This window comes from Numida meleagris, chromosome 4, assembly GCF_002078875.1.
Source record: "Numida meleagris isolate 19003 breed g44 Domestic line chromosome 4, NumMel1.0, whole genome shotgun sequence".
NCBI lineage: Eukaryota > Metazoa > Chordata > Aves > Galliformes > Numididae > Numida > Numida meleagris.
The window spans coordinates 15,227,258-15,245,990 of record NC_034412.1 but is presented as its reverse complement, the minus strand read 5'-3'; the positions used below and the strand labels follow the sequence as shown (position 1 = coordinate 15,245,990).

The window sequence follows — 18,733 nt, the reverse complement described above, 5'->3', positions numbered from 1 at the left end:
GGTTTCAGTCCTTCTCGTGCACTCCTTCCCCATCGGGCAATGTGAGGGAAGTGCTGGCTGAGTGAAACTTAGGGTGTTTCAACAGAGGGACAATCTGGTTTCCCTGGGACCCGTGCAGCAGCATTTCACGAGCATCATCCCATACTGCCACGAGCACAGCTACTGAGCCAGGACACTCTTGCCCTCAGTGCTCATCCCTTGGGGACACTTCACCTTTTGGGATGGCCCATCACAGACCCTCCCCACCGACCCCGGCAGCGATCATGGCCTCATGTTGGGGACACACAGCTGCTGTCCCTGCATGCCCAGGTGAGCATATCCCCAAAGCTGCCTGGGCCAGGAGCTGCTGCCAGGGGCGCCAGGACAACCAGCTGCAATACAGCTGAGGGCTGCTCTGCCGGGGCTTCCCTTGCCCACTTCTAGCAGCAACAGAAGCCTGGCTGGGCTGTGGCAACTGCACAATGGGACATAACAATGTTTCTGTTTCTTGATTGCAAGTGTTACAACACCAAAGTGACAAAAGTGCAGGGGGAAGCAGCCAGCTCCAATGCAGCAGCCCAAAGCCAAGTTTGCTCACCACAGCAAGCACAGGCCTTCCACATCGACACCATCCCAGGGACAGGCCTTTTTGCACAGCCACAAGGAACCACTGGGGCAGAGTTCCTCTGACTCAGGAGCAGCTTTTCTTCTCCTCACCCTCTCAGTGACCTCCCTTCATGTCCCAGGAGGTGTTGGGCACTTCAGGCATTCCTCTCTGGTTGGGCAAGGTCGTCCCCTAACGGCAGCAAAGGGGATTTCAGCCTCCTCCAGAGAAACACTAAGCATGAATGGGCACTGCCATGACCGTACAGCTGTACAGCGCTTGTGGGCACAGCACCCAGCACATCCCAGGGTCCCATATCCCGTTTTGGCCCTCTCATCCAGGAGCAAACAGGCACTGAAGTGCTGGCACGCCTCCTGTGCTTTCTCTCTCTACCCTGAGCACCCCACCACACCGCAAAGCAGCCCTCTGGGTATCAGCACAACAGGCAACGTTAGCCAGCAATATGAGCTGCTTGTACAGCAAAGCCAAGCCCCCAGGAGAGGAGGCAGAGCTCTGGGTGCTGGGGTGCTGCAGACTCACAGAACGAGCTGTAGCTGGTCACAGCCTGCACGCTCCCTCCATGTGCACAAGGTGCTTTGAGAAAACAGCACTCAAAAATGGAAACTTGATGCCTCCAGAAAGCACAGAGAGAGGCAGAAAGAGGCTCACCCAGCAGGTGGCTGCGGCAAGGCACAATGCCTGCTTTGTGCAGGCTCATAGCAGCAGCGAATTCTGCATTGCCTCATGCCTGGCAGCTGCTTGGGGATGCTACGCCGAGCTGTCAGCACCGCTGGCCTGGCATTCCCCAGCAAGGGCAAGGCAGGGCTCAGCAACAGACCAAACCACCACAGGAAAGCATTAAAGCACTAACTGAACCGCAGCCCTTGCCTATTATTTAGTTTGCCCACTGCTCAATAGCAGCATAAAATGTTAACAAGCTTTAGGGTCCAGAACTCTTGTTTATGATTCTTCCTGTACTGAAGCAAGAGCCTTTCAGCACAGCAAGCAGACATCTGCACGTAACACGCTTCAGCAGACACTGCTGGCTCAGTCAGATTTACACTATCTTCCATTCACTCATACAAACACCGTAAGTGGCTCAGCAGCTTTTGTAGCAAAAGGTTTCTGTGAGCAAAAAGCAGAATTCCCCAAGGCCTGCTGCTTTGGACACGTCAGTCATTCACCAAGATTTGGAAGGACCCGTCCAGCAAGGATGCTCACAGAGACCTCACTGAGCCCTGCTGACAATGCAATAGGAACCTCATGTATATGCAGTGTGAACTAAGAATTCAAAATGATTTGACACGAGAGAAGTGGAACAGAAAAAAATACAAAGAGTTCTCCAATGTTAGTCTGATGGATAATTTGACAAGTGATAGCTTAAGATAAGGTAAAAAGAAAGGGACATGTCTGGGCAATTAGGTCCCTGGAATAGCACTGGGGACAAAAGCACAATCCACTCCTATAAGGATGCTAAAGTCTGGTAGGAGACCAATTTAGCTAAGGCACATTCTCTTCAGGAGTGAAAGGCAAAAATATTCTACAGGACATCCAGAAATAATAGTGTCTTCTGAGAATCCAATGTCCTTTATGGGACATTGACTTAAAATACCATCAATCGTATTTGTACAGTGTAATTATGGCTGGCAGGGAAGTACCTTCTCCTCCAATTATGTAATTAAGAACTTGAATGGAGAGACTTGAGGGAAAACAGGAGCCAAGGTGAGAGCTCTGCTGTCAGAGGACCCTTTGCATACACAGTGCAGTGATATGACATAGAGGACCGGTGCACAAAGGATCAAAAAGGCAAAAGCAGTTTGCTTGCATGACTCACACCTGCTGTGGCTCTACTCAGCAACTGCTTTTGTATGTCCATCCATGCTTAAGGCAAAGGAAAAAATTACAAGACAGCATTCCCTTTTTTAGTATCAGTGACCAGTGTCCACATCTGTTAGTGTGCTGCATCACCTAAAAGCAAAGCCCAAATTGACTCTGTGAGCCTTTCCAGTCCTATCATTATTCCGTGCTGTAGGAGGAATAAGAATACTGACCACGTACACAAACATTTTCTCAGCAGGGCAAACAAGGAGTACATCTTGCTTAAGTCCAACACCAAGAAAGCAGAACCTTTTTAGCGTCAAATACTAACGCACATACTGAAATCTGCTGTTATGATACTTCTGAAATCAGATAATGTGTAACAAGAGGCAGCAAGACAATTACACAACAATATACAAAGTAAAATCCTAACCGTGTTTTAGGACAAATGAGCACCAGCAGATTTTTTGCCAGCCACATGGAAATGAGTGTTTTAAAATACCACGGGGAAATCACAAAAACAACTGATACCAGCTCAGTGTGAAGGACATAAAGGCAATGTTTTCCTTACATGGTGTTCCATGCTCTGCCGTAGGCTGGGAAACAGGGAGTGGTTTCAGAGCAGGATTTCATGAAATTGGGCTGGCAGAGTAGAAGAGGAAGAAGGCAATAAAAATCTTTAAAATAATTTTTCAACACACTAAAGTGTCATGTCAAATCAACAAACAAAAAACAAACAAACCAGGAGATGAGCAATAGCATCTCACAAGGTAACAAACATCACTCGTTAAGACTCAACTGTTTATAAAGATTTTAGTCAGTTTTACAGGGCTTGCTTTGATCCCAACAGCTACAAAACACATCCTTTATGGAAGGAAAAAACACTCCTGCACAGCTCCATCTGCTTCCATTGAAAGGACATCTCAGCAGTGCCCAAATGTCTGGGCTGGCTTCCAGGTAACACAAATGGCCAGGCCCTCTTTTTTTCCTCTCAGAAAACATGAGCTCCAAGTATCAGAGCCCATTCTTAAGCCCTGCCAGGCCAACCCACAGCACGGAGCTCCCAAGGTGAGCTAGCGATGCCCACTTACAATTCTTCCCTTAGTCCACACTGGCAGGACGGTGCAGAGCCTGCTCAGGGAAGGTAGGCTAGCAGGGCCATGGCTAATTCTCCAGATGCTTAGTGATCCTGCGAACTTTCTCCTTCTTGTTCCTGTTGCCGTGTTTTTTCCAGGGCTTTCCTACCACGCTCCCAGCATTGGGTGCAGGCACAGACACAAGGCCGCTGCCAGGCCGGTATCCCATCGTAGCCCGGACGCCTTTCATCAGAGCACGAACATTCTCCTGGAAGGGGAGACACAGTCACCAGCGACTGATGAGAAGATATGTAACCACAAAGACCTGTGATATGTTGATAAAACCAGCCACGGGCGAGCTCAAACCCTACAAGACTTGCTCAGTCCCCAGTTCCAGAGCTGCAGGAAAGGTCAAGCCATGCAGCTGAGTGAAGCCTGCCAGTGCTTTCCAGTTCTGCCTGCAGCCGTGCCTCGCTGAGCCAGGTCCTCAGTGCTCACCACCGTGAGCAGAGGCGGAATGTTTACCAGACACAGAGCTCCAACAGACATGAGCCATGGCGCTAAGATCGATTCTCACAGTCTCTGCTTTGCACACAACACATTGTCTTTGCAAACAAATCTGGCGTCTGTGAAAGCCGGGGACTAAAATAACTTGCTCAAGTCTGGAGTGTGGGTAGCACTGCTGGGGCTCACAGCCAGACATGCCAGCACTTTGGCCAGACAGAGGAAGAGTCTGGTAATCCCCAAAATTCTTTTCAGGTCACAGCTTTCTGAAAAGCTCTTTTTGAAAAGAGGCTAAGTTCTTGGTTTCAAAATGCGTGACTATCATTAGCTGTGCTGTAACAAACACTGTTCATACCCAGCTAATGAAGCAGAACGGATCACACTGTCTGACACATCCTCATCACTGCTGAACACTCCACTCTGATCTTTGTCAGGTATGCAGAATTCATCAGTTACGGACTCGACATTTCATTCCAAGTCATTACTAATTTTTTACAGTAGGATAGGGGCAAAACGGATCCCTGTGGGACCTAACAAGAAGCACACCAGAGAAACTGCCATCTTCTACCTCACTTTCAGATTTCTTATCTAGATTTTAACTCAGATTCTATGCTCTATTCTTTTCATCTGATCTTCGGTTCTGAATCAAAACGACCACACGGTACTAAATCAGTTTGCCTTAAAGAAGCTTATTATGTCCCCTAAATAAGTGATCTCAACAAAGGAAAGTTAGTTTGGAGGACCAGATAGTCCAAAACCACATTCTTGGCTGCTGTGTCCTTTCTTAGTCCTTCTCTTGTTTGCTCAAGACTGATGTTAGGCCCATAATGACAAGGGCAACCCTGCTGCCCTTTTAGAACCAACTTACATGTACCTCATTAGCTACCTTTCAGTTGCCTAAGACATTCCTAGTGATTTATGAGATAATAAAAAGAACAAAGAGATCTTGGGTAGAAGTTATGTGCAGATCTCATAGTACAGAATACCACCAACTCAACTCAGCACCCCTTCACCCTCAAAGCCATTTTTTCTTCCAGTATCTGTGACACAACAATGCTGCTGTAAAAACTCCTAAAAAATTCCCCCCCCCAAATTTACCTGATGGAAAAATGTTTTGTCCACTACATTTTCTATTTGTTTTGCTTTGGTATTCTTTTCAGGCTTCACTGGTCCACCAGCTTGGACAGTTCTGCTCTCTGGACACCTTTCATGCTGGTGCTGAAAATCATCTGGGTCAATGCCAGGAGGTGGATGGCAGTATAACAGCTTCCCCTGTGGAAATAATGGCACAGAGTTAACAAAAAAACAGAGAGACCCAGAGAGGAAAGAGAACGATTCCACAGCTAAAAAGGGCCCTGGAACTTCAGGGGACTTGCGCTGGCAGACTGTCAGATCTGGTCTCTTTTCCCAGGCATCTATTAGCTCAAGTTCTAATTTAAAGCATCACTCTAATCCCAAGCACCAACTTCAGCTGTTTCAGCTGCAACATCCAGCTTCAAACAATACAGTACAAGTCTCTCAGAGGAGCAATGGAGGATCCTATTAAAAAATACTCAACACTGAGCTGCTGAAGGATGCTGTAGAAGCATGCAGTACTACAACACTCAGAACTGCAGCCCTCTGTGCAAAATACTGATCCAACTAAACAAAATGGTTTCACTTCCAGAGTAGCTGCTGTCTGCTTTAGAGAGATGATGATTCCATTTATTTAAAAGATAAAAATAGCCTGATTTAAAGAGTATTTTGATGTACATCAATTTTATCCAAAGGAACAGAATTCACTTTATTGTGATCCTTCATGCTCCAAGAAAAGTGTCAGTTCACCTCCCAGGAGGAAAGAAAATCCAAATGCAGGAAGAACTTACACTGACATAGTCTTTTAGCACATATCGAGCTGATCTCGGCTGGTCTGGCTGTCCATGGGCTGTCATAAAACCTCTCATATCTGCAAGACAAAAAAGTGTCAGTACAGAATTAAAATATTCCTCTCAGCTGCCTAACTGCATGTTGTATCGTTCCTCAAACAAACAAACAAACCAAACCTCTCTCTGAAAGAAGCTTCTGTTGGGGAAAGCATGGAGGAAAACAGAACGCTGATGCCTGTAGATGAAATGCAGAAGCATCCTAACCTGAAAGGAGCTGACATCTCCCTACCACCAGGGAACCTGCTGTTTTATCATTTTTGTTTTCAGGCCAGAGAACATTAACTGCATCAAAGAATCAGACAATGGAGATAAACCTTCACGGCATTCTTCAACTTAATTCAAGATGCAGTTGATGGGAAGTATCTAAAATGATGAGAGTACCACAGAACAACTTGAAGGATACAGCATCATACTATAGACTGGCAGGATGTTTCATGAACCAATGCAACACAATCACTACATCAGTTGGATGAAACTGGCAAAGAGCCATTATAACACATGAGACTAGCTGTTAATAGAGGCCCTTCGTAACAGGAGGCTCAATGCATAACAAACCTGACATTAAAATCTTCTAAGACTGTTTCTCAGGACCACACACACAGTACAGGAGACAGGTTTTAAAGGGATCATCACTCACATCCATATGCTGTTAGCAGCTCTTCAGCTGTTGGCTTTCGATCTGGATCCTCATCTTCCCTTGGCCTTATGATATTTATTCCATAGGTTGCTTCCAAAATGTTTCGTGGGATATGCTGGCAAACATAAACTAGTGAAGGAAACCACCTTGTGATTTTCAACTACAAAAATAATATTTGCCCACATCACTTTAAGAGCACAGGTTAAAAATTGCTTGGGATTTTGTTGCAAACTGGAAAAGCAATGCAAGTCTGATAAAAGGATAAATAGGATAAACTTTAAAATGAGACGAGGAAAGACAAACACAAGCAGTGCTGTTTTACCCAACGTGCATCCCCACTGCTCTCAATGCATGAGCACACATACACCTAGAAGGGCTGCAACATGCTACATCCCATATTCCAGATCCCCTTGCAGCCATTCACACAAACCTCATGCAAAGGATATTAAAGAAATGGGTGGAACATGGTCCCTCATCTGGTCTATAGGCAGAATTCCGGAACAAATCATCTCTGCTTTGGTGGAGATGAAAGATGGCATCACCAGACCAGGGCAATCACAGAGGCACAGGCCAGGCTCCACATATAGGGTCTACACAACAAATAAACGATGAGTTCACCACGGCAAGTCAGTGTCCATGGAGGAAAAAGGAACAAGAGATCAAATGCACTGATGAAACAGATGCAAACAAGAATAAGCAGAAACTTTACTAACACAGACGTCTGCCATGCTGGCCCCAGCCAGTGAATTAAGAAAATCCTATGCAGAACACAGCAGCACTTCCAAGGTTCCTAAACAAGGTGTCCAAATGGGGGCAGTCAGATCTCCAGCTCTCCAATCTGATGGGCCACTGTCAGAGGAGAAAGCACTCCAGAAATCTTTACCTGTGTTGGACATTTTGACATAGGTGGGAGACTGCAGAAGTACAAATGCCACAATGTCTACTATATCACTGGAGTTGCCAATTCAAAATGATGAGCTCGGTTAATACCAAAAAGGCAGCATAACTCAGCATGCTCACAGCAATAACTAAGGACAGGAAGGGATGGATTGAAGCTTGACCTTCAGCTATTTACAGGAACATTCAGTTTTAGGAGGTCAAGCTACCTAAGTAAGATCAAGACGTGGGAAATATCTCCCATGGCACAGCAGCTCTCTTGAGATACTCTCAAAGCATAGCTAGAGTTCAGAAGCAAGGCCTGAAGTTGCAAAATTATATAAAATTGAGACCACCCTCTCTAACCTAAACTCTGCTGGGCACAGATCAGGCCAGCAAAAAGAGTTCTCAGTAAGTTCACGTGGTAATTAGTATTTCATTATGAAGTTCTCTTCTACCATAGAACAAAGCAAATACAGCAAAGCTCTTTGTCAGCAATACCTGGAAGTGTTTCGTACGGCCTGGTGTAGCAGACACCGACACCTTCTTATCTCCAAGAATTGTGTTGATTGTCGAGCTTTTGCCAACGTTAGGGTAACCCACCTAGATGACAAGTGGAAGGGTAACAGTGATCCTACGCAGGATCATACTCTGACACAAAAGCATGTTAATAAGAAGTACTGAAAATACAGGCAACAAGCGTGGAATATTGCATTCCAGCAACTTTAAAATTAATCTTTCCACAAAACCCTTAGTGATTTGTGCTTGTTTTTTAACCTTACACAGAGCCAAGCTTCAGGATGAATGCTCCCCTTCAAAGTTGTATGGATTTAAAACTTAGATTTAGCCAGTCCCATTTTAAGCACGAGGTCCAACTCACCAGTCCAACATTTACTTCCCCATCCTTCACTCTTGGTCCACTGTGCAGGGTTTTGAATATCTCCAGTAGTTCATTTCTCTGTACCAGATGGCTAAAGTTCCTGACGTTCCTGTTCTGCTCTTGCACTACATGCTGCACTGCAACAACATCAGTTCTGGTTTCCACACTCTTCAGGGCAATAACATCTACTTTGTCCCCACCTTCATCTTCAGAACACGTTTGCCAGGCATCCTCTTCACCATCTTCACAGTCTTCATATTCATCACTACTGTCATCATCACTAAGCAAACACTGGGTTTCAGTTTGCAAAGCACTGCCCGTGGATGTGCTTTCTACACTATCTTCTGCAGTGACATCTTCCTCTTGACTGGAACTTTCCTCCTCAGAATCACTCAGATCTTTTGCTACATTGTCAGCATCTAGTTCCTGTGTGAACAGTATTTGACAGGCAAAAGTTAAACACAGCACACAAAGAGTGTAGCTGTTTACTGGGCTTGCTGTAGTGCAAGTCAACCATCTTTTGGTCATTCAGATCCCAAGGACTGGCAACTAACTCGTAATGTCACATTAGCTGATTTAGGGGACTGAAGTAGGATGTACAAACAACTAGTCCATTTCAGGAGACTGAAAAAAAATATTCCAAGGGGTACTGTTAGCATTGTGAAGTTATTAGACGTCTCCATCTCCAGGAGCACAACTGTGAATACGCACATGCTGCATCTTTACATACAGTAGCAGCAGAGCCCAGCAAATGCTTTTCTGAAAATTATCAAATGCTCCAGCCAATAGAATGAATGAAATATTTTCTAAATGTTCTGAAGACAAAAACATTTTGTTTCAGATCTAAATACTTCAAAAGTAATTTCAAGATGCCTTGTTTTCAGTTCAATCCTTTACATTTTTTTTTCCCTGCAAACAATTCACATTTAAAAATAAGAGTTCTCCAAAGCAACAGTATTTTGATCTTTCTAAAAAAGACAACAGAACCAACACATTTATATCGATCTATAAAAACATTCTACCCAAGAACTGTGAACCAGAAGAACAGACTAGGTATTTTTGAAAGGAAATATGGATACATTCCATATCTGAATAGTGATGGCTGTATTAAATGCACCCAGTAAAACCTGAAAGTGTCATTTATTGATAACTTGTAACTTGAGGTAGCAGTACGTTTGATCCACTGGACAAAGAAAAGTTCTCAGTTACTTTAGGTTCTCTAAGAAATACTACTGCTCCCCAGGGGAGAAAAGTCCTCTGTACAAATAACCCTGTCCCTCTCAGCGTCCCTCTTGGAAAGGACCCCAGTTCACTGAAGGCAGCTTATAAGCAAGAGGGAGACTGACTTTTTACATGATCTGATCGCAATAGGACAAGAGGGAATGGTTTTAAACTAGAAGAGATTAAAAGAGGAGAGATTTAGATTAGACATTAAGAGGAAATTCTTTACTCAGAACTGGTGAGGCCCTGGCACTGCTGCCCAGAGAGGTGGATGCCCCGTCCCTGGAGGCGTTCAAGACCAGGCTGGATGGGGCACCGGGCAGTCTGAGCTGGTGGGGTGCAACCAGCCCACAGCAGGGGGTGTAACTCGGTGGTCTCTAAGGTCTCCTCCAAGCCAAGCCATTCTATGATGGTTATGATGACTAAAAGCCGCACCAGTTCATTTTTCATTTTACCTTCCTCACTTATGCCCCCAAATCAATTATTAAAATGCTGTTTTACAGCCACATGGGTCCTGAGAGAAATCATTCCCTGAGACTGTGCCTTTCCTAGAAAGGAGCATACGTATACCAGGGCAGTAACTGCAAAACAAGTTACTGGAGGCAGCCAGCACACACCCAGTTTGAACTGGTCACCCACAGTACCTTTACTTCTCCAGACAGCCGTCTGCATTCTGCTAACGCCGACCAGAACACCACTTTGACACCCTCCTTCTCAAAGAACTGAGCCCACGCAGCCCGCTGCTCTTCACTTAACAAATCTGCTTTGTTTATCAGAATCATGTTCTCCTTGTCTTTGCTGACTTCCTTAACATAACTTTCCTGAAGAAAACAAGGGAAAAATAAGCTCTTACCAACGTTTCAACTCCGCCCCCAGGGTAACAGAAAAGCAGCAAGACAAGTTACACCATCCAACCCCATGTGAGCATAGCTAGGTTTACTATCTCTTGAGCTAGACGGATCTGGTGCTGTGCAGACAAGCACAAAACTGAAGCACTCAACTACTGCAGTACACATTGTTTCTGGCCACACATGCAAACTTCTTGTCTGCTTAGACTGATAGCGAGTCATTATCAGCACATCACTCCTAAGAGCAATAGTTTGAGCAATTTTGTATTGCACTGATGCAGTATTTCACAGTTTTTCATTACAAAGTTGTCCCTTCAATAATTTTTAATCCTTTTATTCATTACAGTGATAACCACCATTTTTATTCCATCACGCTGCTCATTCCATCACCCACAGCACAATGGAATTAAAGTGAGGTGGTTAAGCACGGGCACTTCTAGTGGGTAAGGAGGAGCAATATAATATCTGCAACATCATGCCTGCAGAACTGCCTTTAAATTGACTACATTTTGTGTGAAACATGAAAAAGAACTTAAAAGTGATTTGATGCTAGAACACTGCCTAAGCACAAAAGCAGAACAGCTTCAAGGCGTTACGTGGCTTAACGTATTAAAAAAATAAATCACACATGTAAACTCTCAGAAATAAAAATGAAAACAATCAGGAAGATGGCTTACTTACCAGATCTTGGCATCTAAACAGAAGGGGGTTTCTAGCATCCACAATTTGGACTACAATATCACTAAGAAATAAAAGGAACACTGTGAAATACTCCTCCTTATACTGCCACAAAGAAAGAAATAACGCTTTACTCACTTTCAGGTTTTGTTATGAATTTCACTTATTTTAATTGAATTATCCTATTAAGTATCTTTACTGAATTAACAAAGCATCTTAGCAACCCACATGCCCAAAAAGAGCCACTAGTCAACATCGTTGTACAGTGCTTGTTTCATTCAGCTAATTCTCCTGTATACTAAGCAAAGGGAAAGCAAGTATGCCGATTCTACTTGCTAATTTCTGTTAGCTCGGGAGAGCTTCAGAACACAGCAGGTTGAATGGAGGAACTGTCTCACTAGACAGTTGGATAAAAAATAAAACAATCCCTCTTTTCCCAAGGGATTAAGTAAGTTAGTCAGATACAAAGGAGTACTCAAGAGTTACAGAGACTCAAAGAAAGCTGACTCCATGTACTCGGATAGGATACAGAAAATTATTCAGTCACTCTGCTGGGAGATAGCTTGCAGCAGTGACAAGAAAAGGCTGACAAGGAATTAAATTTATCCAGCATGGTACGGCACTGGATGACTTTCCCACTAAGTTCTAAGACGGCATACATACCCATCTTAGCCAAAATAAAAAGTTGCAATATGAGCAGAAAGGCATTACTAACACACTGCAGCCACCTCAGAATCTACATTCACAGTGCACATGGTGATACACTGCAGTGGATGCTCCTAACCCAGTTCTGAGCCCCAGCGGCACCCAGCACAAAGCCACTTCTGTGAAAGGATCAGCTCACCATGACCTCACTGCTAAAGTATTTTTCAATTTTACGAAAATCAGAAGAGATGCTCTCAAACTTAATTACTAGTGAAATTAAATGCCTCTGTCACATTAACTTAGGAGATAGCACTCCTATTGTATTCCAGCTCTGCAGAGCAAACAAAGCTATTTCTGTGATATGACAGGCTGCTCTCTTTTGTGCACTCTTGCAATTTCTCTGCATGACAAGAAGCCAAAGACCAAAAGGCTCTTTCTTTCCAAATGCTACTTAGTTGTTCTTCCTTGTCTCTCACCCCTGGAAGTGAGGATATAGCCGTGTGGTTGAGAGAGAGGGGCATGGGTTAATCTTGGCGAGAGACCTCAAAGAAACGTTCTCAAAAGATGCCTCCCATGTGGTGGTTACCGGAAGAGGCCAAGGGCAGCAGCATGTGAATAACCCCCAGAGACTCACAACAATCACTCTGCAGAGTTGCCGTGCTGAGACCCTACAAGCACTACAATCAGCTGCTCCTCCTGGCATCAACTTTTGACCACTTCAAAGCAAAATCACTTCAGATCTGATAATGAAACATTACTTACTGTAATTGCTTTTCCTGTGCTCAGACACTTGATACTTGACTCAAAGGCTTCAATTCAGGAAAAAAAAAAAAAGAACAATACACAATAATTTTAAAAAGCAAATAGTATTTTTTTTTTTACCTTCTTTCAATGACTCTCCACAGCTGGCGCCAAAATTCCAAGTTTCGTTCAAATGGGGTTAGAATTAACTTTTTTTCTTCTTCAAGACTATGGCAAAATAGAGAAAAGACATCATATTTGGCTTATGTCAGGCAATGAGGACAACACCAGTTCCTCCTTAGACCCAGAAGGCTTTAGTTGCAGAGAGAGCTATAAAAATCAGACTCAAGTAACAGGTACTATTTCTGCTTGCAGTACGCTGGTTCAACAGGGACATGGTGGCTAGTGACTGTAACAAAGGAGAAGCAATAAACTATGGAAAGCACAAAAACACTCCAAAAGACTGCTTGTGGAATTTCAGAGCCACCAAGTTTCACCTTTGAGAAAATAATATATTTTGGGGCAGTACTTGAAACTGGTCTATACAATCTCTAACTCACTGTTACCAGAGCATGAGCGACTTCGCTCAGGGTAAAGTGGGTTCATCGCATGCATGCAAATAATACAACCTAACTTGCCAAGGCAGAGTGGGAGCAGCACAATCTGCTCTAGACAGGGCTGGCAGCACCATGCTATAGAAATTCAGGGCAGCACTGCTGCTCTTAGACAACACATTCTTCACTTCACAGGCAAGAACAGAACACAGTGTTCCATCGTGAACATTAGGGAATCACAGGGACAAAGCTTAATGAAGCATTTTTAACAAACCAGATAGCAGAATCTGGAAAACGGGAAGCAGCAACTATGGGTAGGCACTGCAAGAAACTTAGCTATATGCAGTACAGGAACATGCACGCACAGGAGAACTAAACAGAGCTCACGACAAAAATGCATCTGAACTGTGGCTGGGATGCCCAGACTTCAAGAATAAGTGCAGAACCCCACTGAGAATACGTCATTTTTAGAAGTCCAGCAAGGATAAACACAATCCACTGCTGCCTGTATCTCAGATTCTGACCAGCTCACTTGCCACAGACACAAGTGGCATACTCACTGGGCAAGCTGTCGCCTCCATTCAAGAAAGCTCTCTCTCTCAGCTTGCTTCAAGTCTTCAGAACTGGTTGTCCTATCCCAATACGGCCTGCAACAAGCACATTTTGGAGTCAGTAGTCAGTTTTAGCAGCTATGCTATACCGCAATATGAATTCGTGAAGAACACAGGCACTACACACTCAGCTACAGTGACATGGCTGTAGTTCACACATGCACATATCTCTTTTCTGCAGTTTTAAGTATCCTTCCATTTCCTTGTTCCCTCTAAATCCCACCAGCTAACACAACAGGATGCTGTCCCACACATGACAGATCTCACAAAGCTGGTTTTTGCGGCTAACATTTGCAGGGTGTTTAATTAAGGTCCACCACATAGAGAGAATCACAGAATCATTTGAGTCGGAAGTGGCATTTAAAGGTCATCTGCTCCTGCAATGAACAGGGACACCTACAACTCCATCAGGTGCTCAAAGCCCTGTCCAGACTGACCGTGAGCGTCTCCAGGGACGGGGCACTCACCACCTCTCTAGACAACCTGTTACAGTGCTTCACTAACCTTAACATAAAAAACTTTTCTTTACACCCCACATAAATCTTTCCCCTCCTATTTTACAACCACTTCCCCTTATCCTATCACAACAGACCCTACTAAAGACTGTCCCCTTCCTTCTTACGGCCCCCCTTCAGACACTGAAAGGGCACTCTCAGGTCTCCCCAGAGCCTTCTCCTCTCCAGGCTCCACAGCGCCAGCTCTCTCAGCCTGTCCTTGCAAAGAGGTGTTCCATCCCTTGGATCATTTTTGTGGCCCTCTTCTGGATGCACTCCAACAGGTCCACGTCTCTCCTGTACTGAGGACTCCGCATCTGGACATAGTACTCCAGGTGAGGTCTCACCAGCACAGAGCAGAGGGGCAGAAACACCCCTGATCTGCTGGCCACGCTTCCTTTGATGCAGCCCAGGATACAGTTGGCTTTTTGGGCCGCAAGAGCATTGGAAAAGTTTGGTAGGTGGGGACAGCCTGCAGCTCCAGCAGTGCTAGGCTTTGAGCTGTAAACACATCCAAACAGGACAGAAGTGCTGGGGCTGGCAGCACCTGCAGGCAGCTGGACTGGCGCTTACAGCAGGTTCGTGCAGGTCAGGCAGTAACTTCTGCACAACCAGGGTATGGGAGAAGCGGAGCACCATTGCGAGGCCTGCAGCTTAGCTTGCCATACAGTGTGGTCTTGGCCCAACCTTACAGGACCCACCTCCGAGGGATGCGCAGGAATTGCCGGTTCGCCTCATGCAGCTGCTGGACGTGTCGGGCTTCCTGGGCCGTGAGCAGGCCAGTGCGGCTCTGGGCAGACACAAACTGGATGTTCAGGCGCTCTGCGGAGCGGGTAGGAGAGACCATGGCAGCGTCACCCCGAGCCAGCCGCCCGCTGCCACCAGCCCCGCCACCACTCCCGTCCCTTCCGACCCCTCCCCGGCTCCAGGCCCCTGAGCCCCTCACCGGCCACGAAGCGAGTGCCGGCGAGCTCCGCCGTGGCCAGGAACTCCTCCAGTGGGCTCTGCTCCACCGCCGAGCGCCGCTCCGGGCCGCTCTCGCCGACCACCTCGCTGGCGTGCAGCTGCCGGGACAGACACCGCCGTTACCCCGTGAATCCCGGCTCCCCCCAGCCCCTTCCCCACCCCGACCCCTACCCATGACGCGGCGCCGCGTCGTTCCGAGCCGCGCTGCCGCTGCAGGGAGCGGCCCAGGCCCGCGCCCCGCTTCCTGCCCATGCGGCCTAGCGGAACCGGAAGTGCGGCCGCCGCGCTTCCCGTGACCCGCCCACAGCGCTCCGCCGCTCCCCGCCGCCCCGGAGCCGCGTTCCGGGCGCAGAGGTTCCGGGCGGCCCCGCACCACCGCCGGGGGGCGCGGCGACCCCAGGCCCGGCCGCGTGCGCGGCGCTTCGCCTCGGGGAGATCGCTTCGTACCGCGCCCGGCGTCTGGCCGCCCTCCCGGCCGCGCTGCCCCGGAGCGAAACCGCTGTTCGGGTTCTTCATGCAAATCCCGGGAGTTATTTAGCAGCAGCAGCTCGTTTCCAAACGCGGTGACACCAGCGCATTTTGCCTGAAGGGAACATTGTTCCCTTTCTGGACAACTTCTCCTCCATTTTCCTGCGAGGCAGTGCTGGGAGAGCTCAGGGCTGCGTCTGAAACATTCATGTGACGGCTATTCATTATTCATGCAGTTTCACAACGCTCCATTCAGCGGTGTCACCAGCCCCAGCCCCACGAGCAGATTTTATATGAACCCTCCCCCCCTGAAATGACACAAAGACCATTCCGCTGTGTGGCTGCATCTGCCCGGCTCCCAGTGTCCTCAGCTGCATCCCAGCCCCGTCAGCACGGCAGGGTTGTGGCTTCACCCAGCGGGTCCAGAGTGCAGCTGGGCCAGAGAGCCCTGGTGTTGGCAGAAGGGCCATGCGACGTGGGTCTGTCCCGTGCCTGGGGTCACCGGGCTCAGGGAGCCTTTGGGAATAAACCTTCTCCTCTCTGGAGCAGCAGCACCCCGGGGAGCTGCGTGCCGCAGGCTGGGCCCTGGGATGGCATTGGCCCTGCTGCAGCCCTTGGGTGAGTTGTTTAGACTGCACTTATTCCACACTCGCAGAGATAAAATTGCTCTCCTGCCTGGCACGGTGTGGGAAGGTCAACCACAGGGCTGTGCGTTGGTGCGGGCAGGAAGCTGGCAGGGATGGCTGCAGCTCCCCACTGCTGCCTGCTGCACGTTGGGCAGAGGATGCTGCCCCAGTGCCCCTCAGCCGCAGCAGGAGGACGGTGCCTGGTACAGCCCCACGAGCATCCCCAAAGGCTGGGGAGAGTTTGCACCCCGCTCCCTACCGCCCTTCTAATTATAGCAGCAGGAAGTGCTGGGCCGCCCGTGCAGGAAGCAGGGTGTGCCTGCCCTGGGTGGCTGAAAAACAACCACAGCAAGAGGTGTGCCCCAGCACCAGCAGCAGCCCTCGGTGTGACGAGGGGACACAGGGCTGTCACCACATGGTCCGCACACCCTCCTGGCATTGCTCCTTCCAAGATTCGGTCCACCATGATGGGTGATGCTGCTCTTCAGCATCCACGCAGGTTTGCAGGAGGTGTCAGTTAAAGGCATTAATGGCCTTTTCCTTGAAAGCAGAGCATGCCTCATGGTGTCCCCTGCCCGGCTGGCACACCTCAGGCTACCTGAGCACCCAGCAGATAGACAAGGGCAGTAGGAGCAGTGTTGGCACAGGGGATGCAGCACTCATCCTGCCCCTGGGCCTGGGACCCACTCTGTCTTTCCATTTAATGAGAAATCCTGATACTTCCTTTGTCCTGTTTTGGAACAAAGGGCTGAAACTTCAGTTTACCACAGTTACAGATCCTCTGAACCACTTTGTTTTGGAAAAATAACAAACTGACGGTTTGAAATGCTTCATTCTGTCTGTCTGCTGCTGCAGCAAGAGGAGAGGCACTGCTACCCAAGGTGTGCTCATAGCTCAATACATCCCCATGAGTGTGGTCTCACTGCCTCCACTTTTCCCACAGGTGCCCTGCCCTGGCAGAAGCACATTTCCCACTGCTTTCCCCAAAGCCATGCGGACCCCTGCCCCAGCTCCACCTGTAGGGCACCAACATCAGGAACGTGGTCCGGCAACAGCAAGGAGGAGGAGGTGGAGCAGGGAAGGAAGGGGGAGAGCTGCCAAGAGCCATGCGCAGCACTGCGTGCAGGGAAGGCCGGGTTGCTCGGGAGAGATTGTATCTCACAGACTTTCCCACGCCGCCGAAAAGCTCCCCGGGCAGGTGCACAGAAGCAGGTGATGCTCGGTAGCTTCTGGTGTGTGACGTTAGTAGGAAACAGGCTGCTCTTCTCCCCATGGGCAACAGGGCTGTGCAAGGCCTGCAGAGCGCTGTGCTGCTGTCCTCGCAGCATCACCTCCAGGCTGGGCAATGAAGCAGAAAGAGACTGCCATCGGGAGCATTAATGGAGCAAGGGGGGCTGCAGTGGTGTGGCACAGCAGGTGGAGAGGAAGTCTGATGGGGAACTGAGCGGAGACACTTTCCATCCCCAGGCGGCCTTTAACCACAAGGCACCATCCCGTAGCTGTGCCTGCAGCTGGGCCATGGGCAGCTGTGCTCGGGCTGCTCTCGGCCAAGCGCCAGCAGCAACCAAAACCCCAGCCCAAGCAGGCAATGCAGAACGGATGTGCCAAGCACAGTGTCACATGTCACCCTGTGCCCTCTGATGTGCTGTGTTTGCAGGAGAACTCCTGCTGTGCTCATGCGTGTGGCAGCGTCCAGCCGCTTACAGCCCTGAGATTGCAGCTCTCCCATGCAAACAAGCATGCACTGCTCACAGCTAGACACAGATTCTCTAATGCTGCAAGGTGCTACACCAGGACCACGCAAGGCAGGAAATGCCCTGCACTGCAGGCACACATCCAGCAGTGCCTCTGGAAGCAGATACAGGGTGTCCCCGTACAGTGCTTTGGAACCGTGCTCACAGAGCTGCCCCCGGTGCAGGGCTGCGTCTGGGATGGAAGCAAATGACAATGCTGTGGCTAACGCGGCACCGGGTCCTGCAGTGAGTTGCAGTTCCCGAGTAACCTGCTAGATGGCATAATGTCATGATAATAAATAATATCACTTTATTGCAATTGATCCAGGCTCTATAAATGATGTGGGAAACAAGCCAGTGCACTTTTGTACTTCTTACTGCACCAAGAAGCGCTGCTCCCATTCTGCAGAGCATTCATTCAAATCCTGACAAAGTGCCACTCTCTGCAGCTCCAGAATGCGCCCCTTTTCTGACAGAGGATGCGATACACGGCCTGGGAAGCTCCACCACGGCCCAGAGCCCGGCTTCCCACAGCCCTCATAACGTACGTGAGCGTGTTCGCGTAACCTCAGTCAGAAGCTGCCAGGGAGCCGCTTGTGTTCTGCCGCTGCACGCGAACAGCGCGAAGCATTACTCATCCGTAATAGCCCGGTTTCGCTGCAGGCACCGCAGCCGGACTCACCGAACCGGAGGGAACGCGGTGTCGCAAGAGCGGGGCTGGCAGCGCACGCTCACGCGTGGACGGGCGGCGGGGCAGGGCAGGGCAGGACGCGGCGGAACAGCCCCGCTCCCCCCCGGCTCCTGCCCCGGCTCCGGGCGGAGCCGACACCGCCTCCTGCCCGCCCCTCG

General features: G+C 48.4%; 1 protein-coding gene across 2 annotated transcripts; it reads right to left on the bottom strand.

Moving 5' to 3' along the window:
• LSG1 (large 60S subunit nuclear export GTPase 1) lies at nucleotides 1,932–18,664 on the bottom strand. 2 transcript variants are annotated; one of them, XM_021394982.1, is made up of 14 exons: nucleotides 15,505–18,664; nucleotides 15,038–15,155; nucleotides 14,793–14,913; nucleotides 13,547–13,633; nucleotides 12,574–12,660; nucleotides 11,050–11,110; nucleotides 10,165–10,341; nucleotides 8,300–8,725; nucleotides 7,921–8,022; nucleotides 6,990–7,133; nucleotides 6,544–6,667; nucleotides 5,847–5,926; nucleotides 5,080–5,253; nucleotides 1,932–3,745 (listed from the first exon to the last, which is right to left on the bottom strand). In XM_021394982.1, the coding sequence occupies exons 1-14, from the start codon at nucleotides 15,571–15,573 to the stop codon at nucleotides 3,566–3,568; spliced, it is 1,950 nt and encodes a 649-aa protein (XP_021250657.1). In that variant the 5' UTR covers nucleotides 15,574–18,664; the 3' UTR covers nucleotides 1,932–3,565. The 2 variants fall into 2 exon arrangements, with proteins under 2 accessions (XP_021250657.1, XP_021250656.1); XM_021394981.1 differs by lacking the exon at nucleotides 15,505–18,664 and adding an exon at nucleotides 15,229–15,373.